This window comes from Oncorhynchus mykiss, chromosome 25, assembly GCF_013265735.2.
Source record: "Oncorhynchus mykiss isolate Arlee chromosome 25, USDA_OmykA_1.1, whole genome shotgun sequence".
Lineage (NCBI taxonomy): Eukaryota > Metazoa > Chordata > Actinopteri > Salmoniformes > Salmonidae > Oncorhynchus > Oncorhynchus mykiss.
The window spans coordinates 22784922-22804235 of NC_048589.1; the positions used below are offsets into that span (position 1 = coordinate 22784922).

General features: G+C 41.5%; 2 protein-coding genes across 6 annotated transcripts in view; both read left to right on the forward strand.

Annotated features, from left to right (window-relative positions):
* Positions 1-8162: 8162 nt before the first annotated feature.
* The window catches only part of LOC110505634 (serine/threonine-protein phosphatase 2A 56 kDa regulatory subunit epsilon isoform), a 72720-nt gene continuing 61568 nt past the window's right edge, over positions 8163-19314 (forward strand). The window contains exons 1-2 of one of the 5 annotated variants that reach the window (XM_036962238.1): positions 8163-8186; positions 10555-10657. In XM_036962238.1, coding sequence (XP_036818133.1) covers positions 10628-10657 — 30 coding nt within the window. In that variant the 5' untranslated portion in view covers positions 8163-8186; positions 10555-10627. Of the gene's footprint in view, positions 8187-10540; positions 10658-16938; positions 17376-19314 lie in introns of those variants that run through there. The other 4 variants (XM_021584980.2, XM_021584979.2, XM_021584978.2 and 1 more) reach the window with 4 other exon arrangements.
* Positions 10555-13134, forward strand: wdr89 (WD repeat domain 89). Its single transcript, XM_021584983.2, has 2 exons — positions 10555-10657; positions 11306-13134. The coding sequence occupies exon 2, from the start codon at positions 11331-11333 to the stop codon at positions 12483-12485; it is 1155 nt and encodes a 384-aa protein (XP_021440658.2). The 5' UTR covers positions 10555-10657; positions 11306-11330; the 3' UTR covers positions 12486-13134.

Below are 19314 nucleotides of genomic sequence, written 5' to 3' on the forward strand. Positions count from 1 at the left end.
CCTTTATTGGGGGTGTCTTGCTAATTGCCTATAATTTCCACCTGTTGTCTATTCCATTTGCACAACAGCATGTTATATTTATTGTCAATCAGTGTTGCTCCCTAAGTGGACAGTTTGTTTTCACAGAAGTGTGATTGACTTGGAGTTACATTGTGTTGTTTAAGTGTTCTCTTTATTTTTTTGAGCAGTATATATATATATATAGATTAAAAGCAGAAGGAGCCTTTATTAGATCTATGAAAAAATGGATTGAGGAGGGAGAACAGAATTCCTCCTATTTCTTTAGACTTGAGAAATTTCACTCTAAAAATAACACTATCCATAAGTTAAACATTGATGGTGTTATTACAGATGACCAAAAATTATTTGCTAAATACTGTAGCAATTTTTACAGAGAATTGTATAGCTCTACGTACTGTCAGTGTCACGTTCATTATAAGGATTGGACCAAGGCGCAGCGTGGTATATTATTTCTTAAAAGAATGAAACACTGAACAAACTAACAAAATAACAAAACGAAACGTGAAGCTATACAAACGAGTGCTGACAGGCAACTACACAGAGACAAGAACCCACAAACACCAAAGGGAAATGGCTACCGAAATATGATCCCCAATCAGAGACAACGATAAACAGCTGTCTCTGATTGGGAACCATATCAGGCCAACATAGAATTACAAAAAAACCCAGACCTACAAAAACCTAGACATACAAAAACCCTAGACATACAAAAACCCTAGACATACAAAAACCCTAGACATTACAAAAACCCTAGACAATACAAAACTAGCGTACCCACCCTAGTCACACCCTGACCTAACCAAAATATAAAGAAAACTGAGATATCTCAGGTCAGGGCGTGACAGTCAGGAATCTAGAGATATGTTTTTTAACTCACTGAATAATGTTCACTCTATTAGTGAAATAGAATCTAAACAGTGTGATGAACTCATCAAAGAGATTATAGAGTCTATCAAATATCTAAAGAACAATAAATCACCAGGTATTGATGGAATTACATCAGAATTTTACAAATTATTTTCTGAAGTAGCTCCCTTCCTATTTGAAGTCTTTTTTTAGAGAGTATTAAAAACAATGTTCTCCCTCCTACAATGAGTCAGGGGGTAATAACACTGATAGCTAAGCCTAAAAAATAAGTGCTGGTCATCGATAATTGGCGTCCAATTTGTCTTCTTAATAATGACAAGATTACTTACTACTTGCAAAAATAATTAAAGAAGTCCTGGATGCAATCATTGATGAAACACAGTCTGGCTTCATGAGGAACAGACATACTTCTAACAATGTCAGACTAGTATTAGACCTAATAACTGAGGATAGCGTCATCTTATTTTTTAGATTTTTATAAAGCATTTGACACAGTAGAGCATCAGTTCCTCTTCCACTCCCTTGAGAGACTTGGCTTTGGGGATTTTTTCTGTAAGGCTATTAAGACTCTATGCAAATGGTAACAGCTCTATCAAATTGAAATATGGCACCTCACCTAGATTTGAGTTAAAGAGAGGAATTAGGCAAGGTTGTCCTATCTCTCCGCACCTCTTTTTATTAATCACCCAACTTCTTGCAAATTCTTTAAATAATATTCCTGTACAAGGTATTTCCATAGCTGTTAAAGAAATTAATATAAGCCAGCTGGCTGATGATACTACACTTTTTCTGAAAGACGCTAACCAAATTCCCATATCGATCAATGTGATTACAATCCTTTTCTAAAGCGTCTGGTCTATATCTTAACATTAATAAATGTGAACTCATGGCTCTCAAAGACGGTGTGACACCTTCATATTATGGTATTCCAGTAAAATAACTTACATATTTAGGCATAACCATTACAAAGGATCAGAAGTCTAGAGGCTTACTAAATTTTAACCCACTTATTAAAAAAACCCAGAAGAAGCCAAATCAATGGCTACAGAGGGACTTATCTTTAAAAGGTAGAGTCCTAATAACCAAGGCTGAAGGTATCTCTAGACTAACATATGGCGCTCTATCTTTATATCTTGACAGTAAAATAAGCAAGGACATAGACCAGATGCTTTTCAACTTTCTGTGGAGAAACCGTATCCATTACATTAGGAAAACTGTGAGAATGGTGGGCTGAATTTTCTGGACTTTACTACCTTAAATAAAACTTTTAAGATCAATTGGATAAAACAATTCCTAAGAAGACCCACTTCTATCTGGAATTGTATTCCTCATCATGTCTTCTCTACTTTTGGTGGCCTTAACTTCATACTGTTCTGCAGTGAAACTTTCTGCTTTTCATCGGCAGGTTTTCTTGTCATGGTCCTTCATTTTTAAACACAATTTTTCACCACACAGATATGATATATGGAATAATCGGGATATATTGTATAAAACTACGTCTTTGTTTTTAGAATATTGGTTCCGAAATAATATCCTATTGGTGAGCCAACTGGTAAATGCAGAGGGTATTTTACTCAGTTATAAGGAATTCTTATCACTTTACAAGGTCACTGTAACACCTAAAGATTTTGCAATTGTTTTAGATGTCATTCCCTCAGGTGTTGCTCTATTATTCAGGAACGTGTCAAGACCTGACCCTCAGAGGCTACCTTCTGTTGACCCTGTTGACTCATCAGTAGGAAAGATTTGTTTCTCTTTTGGTCCATTTAACAACAGAGCGATACGAACCTTGTTTCAGCAGGATGTTATGCCTTATTGGAATGGATTTATTGATGATATATGTTGGAAACAAGTTTGGATGTTGCCACACATACCTACTTGTTAACAAAATTAAGGAAGTTTCCTTTAAAATTATTCATAAATATTATCCTGCCAACCACTATATGAAGAAGTTTAAGGAAAACATCAACTCAAATTGCTCCTTTTGTAATGACCACCCAGAAACAGTGTTGCATCTTTTTTGGCATTGTATTCATCTAAGACAACTGTGGCAAGACATCAGTAGATTTATAATTGAACACTTTTATGAAGATCTTACACTATTGTGGAGAGATGTACTGCTTGGATTCTTTACCTAGGATAGGAATAAGCTGAAACATTTTTATGTAATTAATTTCATTATTCTTTTCTCCAAATTTCATATTCACAAATGTAAATTTACAAACAAAAAAACAAATTGTCTTACCCTACAAAAAGAAATTGAACTGTATTTTAAGACTATTAAATACTCTACTAACAAAAAAGCTGTTAGAATTGTGTATGTATGTTCCTTAAGGTCTTTGTGTAATGTGATATTGTACCCCCTAGCTCAATTGTCCATTGTATATCATCTATATATACACACTTGTGTTCCCTCATGTACTCTCTGTATTGATTTGTTGTTAATCATTTTTATATTATGTTTATTTTTTAAAACCTCCACCGTGGGGCTCTATAGAACGGAGGATGGAGGCGATTTATTCATTCTTCAATGTAGTTTCATGTTAAATGTATCTAAACTTGTACAGATTTATAAAAAAATGTTTTTTACATCATCAGAAATAGTATTCATAGTATTCATTGGTTGATTTGATTGTATCAAAACTGCTTTACAGCAGAGGCAACCAGATTGCAGGCGTCTACTCCCACATAGTGGCCAAGTTCATGAAGATCACCAGTCACTAGAGGGCCACAAGTGGAATACTAACAGCTGGAGCACGTTCTGTATTTGTCGTTCATTTAGGGGGGTATGGCTTTATATATACAGTCATTGGGGTATGGTTAGCGACGTGTTAAGGTTAGTAGTGGTTAAGGTACCCAGTTAGCAATGAGTACTCGGGAGGATGGCGTCCCTCCAAGGTGGTCGCGTCTCGCGAGACTTTTTTTTGTCCATCGCCTCATTCCGGCCGTCACACAGCACATCCGCCTTCACCTTCCCTTCTCCCGACAAGACCGCTGCCAGTCTATGGCAAAAAAAAATGGGGTGAAAACATGTATTTTTCACCTCACAGAAGTAGTGCACTGGGCGTTTGCTAGTCCTATATTAGCGGACCGATACAGACCGTAACGCTGTCAAAAACAGCAAAACATTCTGCATCTGCTTTGGCAAAAAAGGTATACTAGTTGTATAATTAAGAACAGTATCTTGCAAGATTCAATGGATGGAATTGTAAGCCTTGTTGCCCTGTCCCTTTCTCTGCGATCGTCATTCTAAAGGAATCCAGAAAGAACCACACCCTGTCCTCAAACATTTACATCAAAAGGTGCAAAGTTATGGGCAAAGACCCAACACATCCACATCAAATGTAATATTTTTCTTGATCAAGTAACATGGACAACCACTTTTTGTGCAGTATTAATTTACCATCCTTACAAACCACTTAATGTAAATGTACATTACTGTATTGTACATAAGCTGGTCATCTAGGTTTGTACCTGTAGACTTCCCATCACCATTAAGAAAAACAATGCACAATGCAGTAATTATTGGTTCCGTTGGTAAAGCATGGCATTTGCAACACTAGGGTTGTGGGTTTGAATCGCATGGGGCACCAGTAGAGGGACCAGTAAAAAATGTAGGACCAGTACGCAAATGTAGGCACTTACTACTTACTGTAAGTTGCTTTGGATAAGAGCTTCTACTAAAATGTAAAAGGAATGAATGAACAGTTTCAGTTTTCACATAGAAATAAGTCGCATTGCAAAGTATCTCAAGAAACTGGAAAACAATATATGCAATATATGGTTATATTCCACAAGTATTATCAGATTAACTGTTTTATACAGATAATTATCAGACTCAAGTCACAAATGCTGGCAAATACATTGAGTTGACATTTTTTCACAAAAGTGGTCCTGTATTAGCGGACCAATATAGACATCTGTAGCCCAGGCATTTTTTTCTTTCTGCATCGTCGCCCAACGGGGTACACTCTAAAAATAAAAGGTTCCTGGTGTATCCAGGGGTTCTTGAAATTGAAACTGTGGGGGTAGCCCCTTTAATGGATCCCTAGATAACCTTTTGGGGTACATTTTTTAACTACCCCCCTCTGTTATTATTAATATTATTATTAGTATGCATAATAATAACACAAGATTTTAGTTGTCAGTGTTCATTATGATTTAATACTAAAGCATAATAACATTTCAAAATATGAGGTAAACTCCCAGCAGAGCACCAAGTCCAATGAATTTATCGTCTGGCGTGTTGATGTTCTCCGTTTTTTTTTTTTTTTCACCTTTATTTAACCAGGTAGGCTAGTTGAGAACAAGTTCTCATTTGCAACTGCGACCTGGCCAAGATAAAGCATAGCAGTGTGAACAGACAACACAGAGTTACACATGGAGTAAACAATTAACAAGTCAATAACACAGTAGAAAAAAAAGGGGAGTCTATATACATTGTGTGCAAAAGGCATGAGGAGGTAGGCGAATAATTACAATTTTGCAGATTAACACTGGAGTGATAAATGATCAGATGGTCATGTACAGGTAGAGATATTGGTGTGCAAAAGAGCAGAAAAGTAAATAAATAAAAACAGTATGGGGATGAGGTAGGTAAAAATGGGTGGGCTATTTACCGATAGACTATGTACAGCTGCAGCGATCGGTTAGCTGCTCAGATAGCAGATGTTTGAAGTTGGTGAGGGAGATAAAAGTCTCGTTCCAGTCACAGGCAGCAGAGAACTGGAACGAAAGGCGGCCAAATTAGGTGTTGGCTTTACGGATGATCAGTGAGATACACCTGCTGGAGCGCGTGCTACGGATGGGTGTTGCCATCGTGACCAGTGAACTGAGATAAGGCGGAGCTTTACCTAGCATGGACTTGTAGATGACCTGGAGCCAGTGGGTCTGGCGACGAATATGTAGCGAGGGCCAGCCGACTAGAGCATACAGGTCGCAGTGGTGGGTGGTATAAGGTGCTTTAGTGACAAAACGGATGGCACTGTGATAAACTGCATCCAGTTTGCTGAGTAGAGTGTTAGAAGCAATTTTGTAGATGACATCGCCGAAGTCGAGGATCGGTAGGATAGTCAGTTTTACTAGGGTAAGTTTGGCGGCGTGAGTGAAGGAGGCTTTGTTGCGGAATAGAAAGCCGACTCTAGATTTGATTTTCGATTGGAGATGTTTGATATGAGTCTGGAAGGAGAGTTTACAGTCTAGCCAGACACCTAGGTACTTATAGATGTCCACATTTTCAAGGTCGGAACCATCCAGGGTGGTGATGCTAGTCAGGCGTGCGGGTGCAGGCAGCGAACGGTTGAAAAGCATGCATTTGGTTTTACTAGCGTTTAAGAGCAGTTGGAGGCCACGGAAGGAGTGTTGTATGGCATTGAAGCTCGTTTGGAGGTTAGATAGCACAGTGTCCAAGGACGGGCCGGAAGTATATAGAATGGTGTCGTCTGCGTAGAGGTGGATCAGGGAATCGCCCGCAGCAAGAGCAACATCATTGATATATACAGAGAAAAGAGTCGGCCCGAGGATTGAACCCTGTGGCACCCCCATAGAGACTGCCAGAGAACCGGACAGCATGCCCTCCGATTTGACACACTGAACTCTGTCTGCAAAGTAGTTGGTGAACCAGGCAAGGCAGTCATCCGAAAAACCGAGGCTACTGAGTCTGCCGATAAGAATATGGTGATTCACAGAGTCGAAAGCCTTGGCAAGGTCGATGAAGACGGCTGCACAGTACTGTCTTTTATCGATGGCGGTTATGATATCGTTTAGTACCTTGAGCGTGGCTGAGGTGCACCCGTGACCGGCTCGGAAACCAGATTGCACAGCGGAGAAGGTACGGTGGGATTCGAGATGGTCAGTGACCTGTTTGTTGACTTGGCTTTTGAAGACCTTAGATAGGCAGGGCAGGATAGATATAGGTCTGTAACAGTTTGGGTCCAGGGTGTCTCCCCCTTTGAAGAGGGGGATGACTGCGGCAGCTTTCACATCCTTGGGGATCTCAGACGATATGAAAGAGAGGTTGAACAGGCTGGTAATAGGGGTTGCGACAATGGCGGCGGATAGTTTCAGAAATAGAGGGTCCAGATTGTCAAGCCCAGCTGATTTGTACGGGTCCAGGTTTTGCAGCTCTTTCCGTATCCATAGCAGAATAATTTTACAGTGCATGGTGATCGAACAGGTTTCCTGTTACAGTCATCAGAGGTGTAGGAAGGGTGAATCCCTTCCTACACTGTGAATCTCAAAAATCGTAATTATACAGATGTTTAATAAAACATGTACACAACAGTATTCATACCTTGGTTTTTGTGTTTATTTATTATTTCACCTTTATTTAACCAGGTAGGCCAGTTGAGAACAAGTTCTCATTTACAACTGCGACCTGGCCATGATAAAGCAAAGCAGTGCGACAAAAACAAAACAAAGTTACACATGGGATAAACAATTGTACAGTCAATAACACAATAAAAAAATCTGTATACAGTGTGTGCAAATTCAGGAGGTAAGGCAATAAATAGGCCTATAGTGGCGAAGTAATTACAATTTAGCAATTTACACTGGAGTGATAGATGTGCAGATGGGGCCACAGTGTCTCCTGACCCCTCTTGTCTCAGTCTCCAGTATTTATACTGCAGTAGTTTGTGTCGGGGGGCTAGGGTCAGTCTGTTATATCTGGAGTATTTCTCCTGTCTTATCCGGTGTCCTGTGTGAATTTAAGTATGCTCTCTCTAATTCTCTTTCTCTCTCTCGGAGAACCTGAGCCCTAGGACCATGCCTCAGGACTACCTGGCATGATGACTCCTTGCTGTCCCCAGTCCATATGGCCGTGCTGCTGCTCCAGTTTCAACTGTTTTGCCTGTGGCTATGGAACCCTGACCTGTTCACCAGACGTGCTACATGTCCCAGACCTGCTGTTTTCAACTCTCTAGAGTCAGCCAGAACGGTAGTGATTAGAGGTCGACCGATTAATCGGAATGGCCGATTAGGGCCGATTTCAAGTTTTCATAACAATCGGAAATCTGTATTTTTGGGTGCCAATTTGTCATTTAAAAAAAAAAGTATATATTTTTTTACACCTTTATTTAATCTTTATTTAACTAGGCAAGTCAGTTAAGAACACATTCTTATTTTCAATGACGGCCTAGGAACAGGGGTTAACTGCCTTGTTCAGGGGCAGAACGACAGATTTTCACCTTGTCAGCTCGGGGGATCCAATCTTGCAACCTTAACTAGTCCAAAGCAATAACAACCTGCCTCTCTCTCATTGCACTCCACAAGGAGTTACGCGAATGCAGTAAGCCAGGGTAAGTTGCTAGCTAGCATTAAACTTGTCTTATAAAAAACAATCAATCATAATCACTAGTTAACCACACATGGTTGATGATATTACTAGATATTATCTAGCGTGTCCTGCGTTGCATATAATCTGACTGAGCATACAAGTATCTGACTGAGCGGTGGTAGGCAGAAGCAGGCGCGTAAACATTCATTCAAACAGCACTTTCGTGCGTTTTGCCAGCAGCTCTTCGTTGTGCTGTTTATGACTTCAAGCCTATCAACTCCCGAGATGAGGCTCGTGTAACCGAAGTGAAATGGCTAGCTAGATAGCGCTCGCTAATTGTCTTTGTGTTGCTGGTTCGAGCCCAGGGAGGAGCGAGGAGAGGGACGGAAACTATACTGTTACACTGGCAATACTAAAGTGCCTATAAGAACATCCAATAGTCAAAGGTTAATGAAATACAAATGGTATAGAGGGAAATAGTCCTATAACTACAACCTAAAACCTCTTACCTGGGAATATTGAAGACTCATGTTAAAAGGAACCACCAGCTTTCATATGTTCTCATGTTCTGAGCAAGGAACTGAAACGTTAGCTTTCTTACATGGCACATATTTTACATGGAACATATTGTACTTTTACTTTCTTCTCCAACACTTTGTTTTTGCATTATTTAAACCAAATTGAACATGTTTCATTATTTACTTGAGTGTTCATTCAGTATTGTCGTATAATACACTGTCCAAAGAAGGGCCAGATGTATACATAATGGTGTTGTCTGTGTAGAGGTGGATCAAAGAATCACCCGCAGCAAGAGCGACATCATTGATATATACAGAGAAGAGAGTCAGCCCAAGAATTGAACCCTGTGGCACCCCCACAGAGACTGCCAAAGGTCCGGACCTCCGATTTAACACACTGAACTCTATCTGAGAAGTAGTTAGTGAACCAGGCGAGGCAGTCATTACAGAAACCAAGGCTGTTTTATTTATCCGTTATTTTACCAGGTAAGTTGACTGAGAACACATTAGCATTTGCAGCAACAACCTGGGGAATAGTTACAGGGAAGAGGAGGGGGGATGAATGAGCCAATTGTAAACTGGGGATTATTAGGTGACCGTGATGGTTTGAGGGCCTCCTATGGGGTTCTTGGAAGAACCTTTTGTGGGCAATTTCCAATGCCAATAACCAGGTCTTCCAAAGGGTCTTCCAAAGACTTTGAGGATTTTGAATCCCTAATATTTAGAGAGTATTGAAGCTAGTGGTTTCAAATACTTAAGTAAAAATACGTTACAGTACAATTTAAGTCGTTTTGGTGGGTATCTGTACTTCACTATTGATATTTTGACTACTTTTACTTTTACTTCACTACCTTACGTTTGAATCGCACATAGTATTACACACGAGTTTAAGAATGTAGTTTTCGATTTTCGGACAATTTAGGATGTTGCACACCCTTGGCTGAACTCGATGTGCCACATCCTAAATTGTCAGAAAATACGAAAACTGTGTTTCAAAAATAAAGTATGCATATTTCCCCTTTTTCTGTAAACATACGCGGTACCATGGAAATATGACCATGTGGGTATACTAACCCTATTAAGGTGTATATCAATTTACCTTTCGTTTTGAAAGATATGATACGAAAGATAATGTTCGTATGCTTCCAATACCGTACCGTAAGCGACGCGCGTTCATGTTCAGATTGAGTGTCCGGGCTCAAAACTCATACAGAAGACATATTCGTCCAATGACTGTTATGTATAATGTAATGACAATGAGAATCATGGTCAAGGGCTAAGGTTAGACGGTGCCATTACTTCTGTCCACTCCAGCATGGCCAGTGATGACCCGTTCCCTATCGTGCCGGATGATGCTCATATGAATGTTAATCAATTATTTCACCGATAAAAAAAGTCAGTGTCTTTATCGACATTGGTATTGCCTGTACTATAGCACAGAGTTTCTAATCCCAGACGCGCAACATCGTGAGACTTCCGCGAACGCTTGTGAAACCGACCAGGCCGTGAAATATTATTACTTAGTTGTTAATTTTCTCGAAATCTAAAGGCACAACCTTGATTCGAGACAGTGTTTTAAGCAGTTGAACATGTTATTACTCCAACCTTGTGAAAGTAACAAACTAACACGTTTCCATTTCCGAAAAGAAATCATTTATATCGGAGTGCCTTTGACGACCTGAGCAGTTTGGCGCGAGAGAACCGTGAGACCCGTCGTCTCACGCGGACGTGTTTCTGCATATGTGTTTACTTGGCTAACGTCGCCATGACATCCCTTACAAGTGTGGTCGGTGATTTCTATTGGAGAGGCAGTTTCTGCCTATCTTCATACTGTACTGTCTATGACTGTAATTTTGCTCTGAAATTCAACAGCGGAACTCATGCATTGAGGAAATTGGTCCATCAACGGGCAGTAAATACAGTGACACCGTGTCACAACGTGCTCATGAAAATCAGACACCGTCTATTTTGCCAGGTAAGTGAGTCGTTTACAAGGTTACATATATAACATATGTTTTTTTTTGTATTTGTGGTTCATACTGGGCATTGAATACAAATGTTACTGGAATGTTAACGTACTTTCTTTGGTCCTTCAATAAGTGAACCCTTCAAGAACTTTCCACTTGCAAGCTAGCAAACGTTTAGCTAGCTAATTTAGCGAGTGTTTTTAGCTAGCTAAATTAGTCACTTTATTTGCTACTACTATAGTGACTTCATACTCGCCACCTTCATTGGTGACTAATATTGGCTAGGTAGGTATCAGCTTTTTAGTTATCAATCCAGACAACAGCTATAAGTTAATTAAATCTGTTTGGCAGTAACATAATACTAACATAGAGGATAGTATTCACTGTTAGTTGACTAGTGTTTCTATCACACACAGTGAGCTACTAACTTTAGAGATAACTTACACCAACAGTAATGACAGGCCGAGTGAGTGCAACAAGCCTCACAAATCACAGTGGACTCTATGGGAACAAAGTCCCTTGGTTCTTTCTTGTGTTAATTTAACCATTACCAGACCCACATTTTGAGTTAAGTGAGTAAGTAGGTGTATGTCTTGTGATTAGATGGAGTTTCTTCCATATTACACATCTATATTCTGCACATCCTCTCTATCCAGCTGGGTGTAGTTGCAGGAAGTTGCCATGGAGAGTCTGGGGGAGAAGTTCAAAGCTCTGTCAATCACTCGGCGTGTCCAGCCAGATGAGCCCACCTACCTGCTGGACCTGTCCCATCAGACTGTCTCGGGCCCAGGGTTGGTGGCCGTATGCTGCTCCAACCTCTCCATCCGTTTGCATAGTGAGGACAGCCTCAGCCTGCTCAGGGAGTACCAGGGACATAGTGGTGCAATCTGTGGGGTGTGCTTTGCCCACACCTCCCCTGACCTGCTCTTCTCAGGCTCTGCTGATGGGACAGTGAGGACGTGGGATGTCCGCTGCCCTGGTTCAGAGGCAGCACAGGTGTTCAGGAGTGACTCCTCCCACCACTTCTGCAGCTTTGATGTGAGCTGCAGCGATGTGGTCCTATGTGCAGGCACTGAGCAGGTCGATGAAGATGATAGCTTCTTGGTTTTCTGGGATGCCCGCATGGCAAAGGAGAAGGGAGGGGTTCTGGGTGTGTACTCTGAGTCCCACAGTGATGACATCACGCAGGTGCGTTTCCACCCCCGGAATGCCGACCACTTGGCGTCTGGCTCCACTGATGGCCTGGTGAATGTGTTTGACCTGAGCCTTGGTGCAGAGGAGGAGGCCCTGCTGGCCACCTGTAACTGTGGCTCCTCTGCTAGCTCAGTGTGCTGGGCAGGGAAGGACTTCAACCAGCTGCTGTGCCTCAGCCACGACGAGGGCCTCCATCTGTGGGACCTGGGTCAGTTGGACACAGACAAGCCTCTCACACTCTTCAGTGCTGCTGATGCCCGCAGCCTGACCCCTCTCTCTAATGAAGTGGCCCTGGATTACTTTGTTGGCGGGACTTGGCTGGAGGAGGCAGGGCGCTTACTAGTGCTAGGTGGGACAAACAATGGAGACATCCACCTTCTGGAGTGCAGTGAGGAAGGCCTGTGTCTGCTGAGGTCCCTCCAAGGGGGCCACTCTTCCACAGTGCGCTGCTTCCTCTGGGATCCCGCAGGGGAGGCCCTGCTCACAGGAGGGGAGGATGCACAGCTGCTCTTGTGGAAGCCAGGGGCGGAGGAATTCACCTCAGGGAAGAGGGACACCCTGAAGAGTGCCTCTGCATTAAAACTAAAATCTAGATCACACAAGAAGCATGGCTCCAAGAGGGATAAGAAGCTAGAAGTGTGAGTCGGATGCAATAGAGGGCTCTCAAAGAAGGGCAAGACTGCAGTCCCTATTTAATCAATCAATATTCCTCTTGCACTCACAGAGTACTCATTTGGATTCATGAAATCAACACAATTATATTTTTTCTTTCTTGAAAGTAGTATTATACTTATCCCAGAAACGGATTAATAATCTCTTTTAACCGCTAGGGCTTAAAATGAGATTGAATCGCAGTATTTGTTATTCAAATGTTTCTCCCAACTTGTTTGGTATTTTGTTTAGCTAAAGCCAACTGGTATTTCTTTAGAAATATAATTCTAGTTGATCTAATGCATGCTCTCCTGTAATTTAACTAACATACTCAGTGGGTCACAAAGGCCAGGGTTCAGAACCAGAGCATGCAGTACTTCATCATACTTATTCAGAGGAGCAGCTTTATTTCCACTCAAATGGCACAGAGTGGAATAACATGACAGTTGCTATGCAGGGACTCTGCTGCATATGTCAACCTGGTCTAAGAGCATTTCACATAATTCTGTATGTAAATCTAAGACACCATTTACTACAATATGCTAAGTTTCGTATGATATGTATTCATTTGTGTATGTGCATCACCCATTTTGTATGATATGTTACGAATATGGCGTTCAATACATGTTAAAAGAAAAAATTCCAGATTTATTTTTATTTTTTATACTGTACCTCTTAAATATAGGACAGAAACTTCAGAACAAAATTCCTTTAGATTTTTTTTTTTTGGGGGGGGGGGGGGGGGGGGGGGGGGGGCTATCTGTTGTTCCATGTAGTGAATCTGTTATTCTATGCGTTTTGTATGGGCAAATAGCAGTATGGGCAAATAAACCATTTTATATACAATACCGTTCAAAAGTTTGAGGTCACTTAAATGTATTTGTTTTTGAAAGAAACACTTTTTACAATTTAAAACATCAAATTGATCAGAAATACAGTATTGCTTTTAATCTTTTTAAATTAATATCTTATTAACACTTTGTTCTAGCTAGCTATTTGTGTAGGTAGCTATCAAGTAAACCCAATGATAATTTACAGAAATACAGAAAACTAACATTTTTTTCAGAATGGCACAAATTCCACGATATCAGGGTACTCATGTCAACATGTTTGCTTTCAGAGCATATTTGATCCCAAATTATAAGAGGGAGCGATAATGTTGTAAATGACTATTGTAGCTGGAAACGGCAGATAAAGAAAAAAATGGAATATCTACGTAGGCGTACAGAGGCCCATTTATCAGCAACCATCCCTCATGTTCCAGTGGCACGTTGTGTTCGCTAATCCAAGTTTATAATTTTAAAAGGCTAATTGATCATTAGAAAGCCCTTTTGCAATTATGTTAGCACAGCTGAAAACGGTTCTGATTTAAAACACCAGTCTCAAAGTCAACAGTGAAGAGGTGACTCCGGGATGCTGGCCTTCTAGGTAGAGTTCCTCTGTCCAGTGTCTGTGTTCTTTTTCCCATCTTAATCTTTCTTTTTTTTTTTGCCAGTCTGAGATATGGATTTTTCTTTGCAACTCTGACTAGAAGGCCAGCATCCCGGAGTCATCTCTTCACTGTTGACATTGATACTGGAGTTTTGCAAGTACTATTTAATGAAGTTGCCAGTCGAGGACTTGTTAGACATCTGTTTCTCACACTAGACAGTCTAATGTACTTGACCTCTTGCTCAGTTGTGCACCAGTGCCTCCCACTCCTCTTTCTATTCTGGTTAGAGCCAATTTGTGCTGTTCTGTGAAGGGAGTAGTACACAGCGTTGTAGGAGATCTTCAGTTTCTTGGCATTTCTTGCATGGAATAGCCTTCATTTCTCAGATCAAGAATAAACTGACAAGTTTCAGAAGAAAGTTCTTTGTTTCTGGCCATTTTGAGCCTGTAATCGAACCCATAAATGCTGATGCTCCAGTCTAAAGGCCAGTTGTATTGGTTCTATAATCAGTACAACAGTTTTCAGCTGTGCTAACATAATTGCAAAAGGGCTTTCTAATGATCAATTAGCCTTTAAAATTATAAACTTGGATTTGCTAACACAACGTGCCATTGGAACACAGGAGTGAGGGTTTCTGATAATGGGCCTCTGTTTGCCTATGTAGATATTCCATAAAACAATCAGCCATTTCTACCTACAATAGTCATTTACAACATTAACAATGTCTACACTGTATTTCTGATCAATTTGATGATATTTTAATGGACTACTAAATGTGCTAATCTTTCAAAAATGGCTTACTAAGTGACCCCAAACTTTTGAATGGTAGTGTATATTTGTTTTACAAATATTTTCTTGATGCTTCAAGGGATCTTAACTCTAAAATAGCAAAATGATCTCTGGTATGACCTTCGTAAATCAATTCCACAATGCTTAGTAGAACCCCTTTCCCTGGCTTAGACTGTTTAGTGTGAAAAATAAGGGGTTAAATACATGTACATAAAAAGTAACATCTTTCTTATACTGTATCTCATATATAGGAAAGACACGCTTAATTTAGAATTTTGTTTTTCCATGTAGTGAATCTGTTTGTATGGTCTAATAGCAGTAAGGCTGAATAAAACATGTTCATCAAATATATTTTTTGATACTTCGATGGTTCTTTTAAAATTCAAACACAAATAGTAAAATGATCCTTGGTATGACCTTAAAACAATTCCATATATCTTAGTAGAACCCCCTCCCTCAGTTTGGACAGGGCTTAGACTCTTACGGGCTAAAGGGTTAAGGTTAGGGGAATGATGAGCTGAAAGGTTTGGGGAAGAGTTGGCTAACATGCTAATTAGTTGAAAAGTTGCTAAAATGCTAACGTTGTCCATGATGAAATTTGATCTCGCAACCTTTAGGTTATACGCCCACCCATCCCAACCAACCACCCCACTCTTGGTTTTGCCTTAAGACCGATGGTTACGTTAAGGCTTTTATAACCATACCAAATGTAACATATCATACCAATTTGTGATCCCGGATTTACATTTACTATGTTATGTCTCGTCTATGAGACCAGGCTGCGTATGTCCCCTCACATGTGGACCTGAGACAAATTGAGTGTTAATTCCTTTAACACTCAATTTAAACATCGTGTCCGTGAGTTCATCTGACTGGGGAAATAGATAAAGGGCTTCATTGCCAAAATTCTGAAGTGTCCCTTTTTAATATGGGTTCAGTTTTAAAGTCTTCAGGGGAGAAATTGTCAACCCATTCCGTAGGTTTACTGTGCCAGCTGCTTCCTGTGGTGTGCTAAAGTTTCTATTTCATTGATTTTTCCTTACTTTCACCCTGAGTTAGAAATTCAAGGTAAAGTAATATGCTAGCGTTATACTTATCAGTTTTATCTTAAGTATCCCATTTCAATTAGATTAACAGTCAAGTATACTTGACAGACACCCCCCACTCACATGCTTAATGCAATGATTTAATAATGTTTAATCTTGTCATTTAATTTATTTTTCATTACTAAACAAAAAAATGCAGCATGGGGCTGAACAGTTTCAATATTACCAAAACTGAAGGGGAAAGAATTGTAAAACAATATGGACTTGTTTTGATATCGTTTAGCTATTTTAATACTATGTTAGTATAGCTACAGTATGTCACTGTTGAAACTCAACTTCAATAACAAATGCTTGTATATTTTTTAATTGTTTTTTTTATTTCCATCCATCCTTTTTGGGATATTATTCTTATCCATAATTTTGGTGTATTGTAAAATTTGATGTGGTGTACTTGCTGAGAAAAGATCAGTGCCACTCTGGCTCCTGAGTGGCTCCTGAGTGGCGCAGGGGTCTAAGGCACTACATCTCAGTGCAAGAGGTGTTAGGGTGGCCCAGCGTCGTCCGGGTTAGGCCGTCATTGTGAATAAGAATTTGTTCTTAACTGACTATTTGAGACAGCTGTTGTAAATCCTCTCTTCCTATCCGTAATGTTGATGTGCTCTTTAAATAATATAACTAATGGGAAACCAAGAGAAGTAGTTGGTCCTTGCCCGTTCAAGACCGTCCTTCAGTGTGAATGAACGGTAAATCAGGGTTGGGCCTTAACAGGTTTAGCTTCATGCCATAAGGAGAGGATTCCCCACCCACTTGCCAGGGCTGCCCAACCCTCTTCCTGGAGATCTACTGTCCTGTAAATTTTCAGTCCAAATCTAATTTAGCACATCTGATTCAGCTAGTTAAGGTCTTGTTGAGCAGCTAATTAGTATAATTAGGTGTTCAATTAGGGTTGAACTGAATCCACAGGACGGAAGATCTCCAGGAAGAGGGTTAGGCAGCGACTAAAGTATAAAATTCCACCTCGTCTTTAACCCAATATCCTTCCTAGTCCCATACACCTCAACCTACCTTCTAAAAAAAATTAATCTCTAGGAGCGACTCTGTTAGCGGAATGATGGACGTTATCTAAATGTCCAACCCCATCCATTACATTCTTCGAACAAACCAATCACCATCGTCTATAGTGCCAAACCGAGCATCAGGGTTGGGTGTATCTCTTATGTGTGCCATGGACTCTGCCCAGTACTATTGACAAAAGAGTGAATAGAGATGTCCCCAAATTAAACACTGTCTACAGAAATATAACAAAAAAAGAGGTGTGGTGTAAACAAGTTATAATTTTTTTTCTTCTCATAAATAGGGAATGTGATTGACTCCACTTAATATTTTTATACGTCTATTTTGTTATAATGGGACTCGGAGGATTATTTCGTTAGAAGGTAAATAGGCACTCGTTGGTTTGTCTGTCTAAAAAAAAAAAGCCAAAATAGCCTTCCTGCTGGTTTGCCGCTACTTGGAGAGGCTACTCTTACATGATTGGAAGCATTTTAGTTTAATATTGTATAATAGAGGATAACAACTTGCCACCGTATTCGTTCCGGACAACAGAGGATCAAGGTAACACGTTACGGCTCATTGTCGTTAATCTGCAGATAGCTTGTTTCTGGGTACCTATGTGTGATTCTAGCCAGTTAGCAATAGTAGCTAGCTTGCTTCCACATCAAGAGATGTGGGATTAATTTTCAGCTCGTTTACACAGTTTGACGTCAGAATAAATATATATTTTTGCAAAGTGAAATATGTTGCAACGTGAACTAGCTAGTTATAAATCCATTTTACACACACTGAGTATTCCTGTAACATTTCCGTAACTCGATAACATTACCTAGCTAGCCTCTGACTAGCTAGCTAGGAAGCTATAACATTAGCATGCGAACGACCCAGGCAGCATCACAGCTAACCGTTAGTTAACTTTCTGTCGTTACTTGCCATTTTATATTTTGGCAATATAACGACCTACGTTACCAGTATGAAATAATATTATTCAAAGAAACAGTATATTGCAAATACAGCTAGATGACGATAAACACTGAAGAGGACTTGTTTTTGGTGGAAATATCGGATGGCTACTGTACTAGCTAGCTAACTCGTTAGCCAGCTAGTGCACCAGTTACTGTGGTCGTATCTGATGTGCATTCACTAGCTACTTGACGTGTTTGCTAATCATAATGTCAAACTAAATGGAGAACTAATTTGCTAGGCTCAGCACAAACTAGATGCTAGTCACTACACCAATATTAGCTAGTTAACATTGGCATTGACATTGTATAGGTGTTGACAGAATGTCCCAACAAAGTCAAATGTCGGTAGGTAGAAGCTAGGTTAGGTAGCTATCTTTGAGATGTATAATTCATGGACTAGCATATGTTTTCACGATCAGACTAGATGAAATTTACACTGCTGTTCGAGTTAACCTGCAAATGCAGTAATTTGTTAGTGGCCAGGGTGTGTTTAGTCGAATTTGCTAATTAACCATATTCCACCAAAGAAAGCATGGGCCAATTGGCAGGTCCGTATTAAATGTTCCACAGACGACATCAATAGATATAGTTATCTAGTGAAGTACATGTATTTGTTTGAAGTATAGCTAGTTTGAGTTTACCAATTGTCAACAATCGTGGTTAACCTGGTTTTAATATACGTCTGTGGGCTAACCAAGGGTTTCATAGTTTGTTTAATCAGTTTGTTCTTGTGGAGGCTGGCCCAGAATGTCAGGGTCAGAGTCACTCATCATCACTCTCCCTCCCCCTCTGTCGCTCGCTCTCTCGCCCTCCCCCTCTCGCTCGCTCTCTCGCCCTCCCCCTCTCGCTCGCTCTCTCGCCCTCCCCCTCTGTCGCTCGCTCTCTCGCCCTCCCCCTCTGTCTCTCGCCCTCCCCCTCTGTCTCTCGCCCTCCCCCTCTGTCTCTCGCCCTCCCCCTCTGTCTCTCGCCCTCCCCCTCTGTCTCTCGCCCTCCCCCCGCTCGCTCGCCCTCCCCCCGCTCGCTCGCCCTCCCCCCGCTCGCTCGCCCTCCCCTCTGTCGCTCGCTCGCCTCCCCTCTGTCGCTCGCTCGCCCTCCCCTCTGTCGCTCGCTCGCCCTCCCCTCTGTCGCTCGCTCGCCCTCCCCTCTGTCGCTCGCTCGCCCTCCCCTCTGTCGCTCGCTCGCTCGCCCTCCCCTCTGTCGCTCGCTCGCTCGCCCTCCCCTCTGTCGCTCGCTCGCTCGCCCTCCCCTCTGTCGCTCGCTCGCTCGCCCTCCCCTCTGTCGCTCGCTCGCTCGCCCTCCCCTCTGTCGCTCGCTCGCTCGCCCTCCCCTCTGTCGCTCGCTCGCTCGCCCTCCCCTCTGTCGCTCGCTCGCCCTCCCCTCTGTCGCTCGCTCGCCCTCCCCTCTGTCGCTCGCTCGCCCTCCCTCCCCTCTGTCGCTCGCTCGCCCTCCCTCCCCTCTGTCGCTCGCTCGCCCTCCCTCCCCTCTGTCGCTCGCTCGCCCTCCCTCCCCTCTGTCGCTCGCCCTCCCTCCCCTCT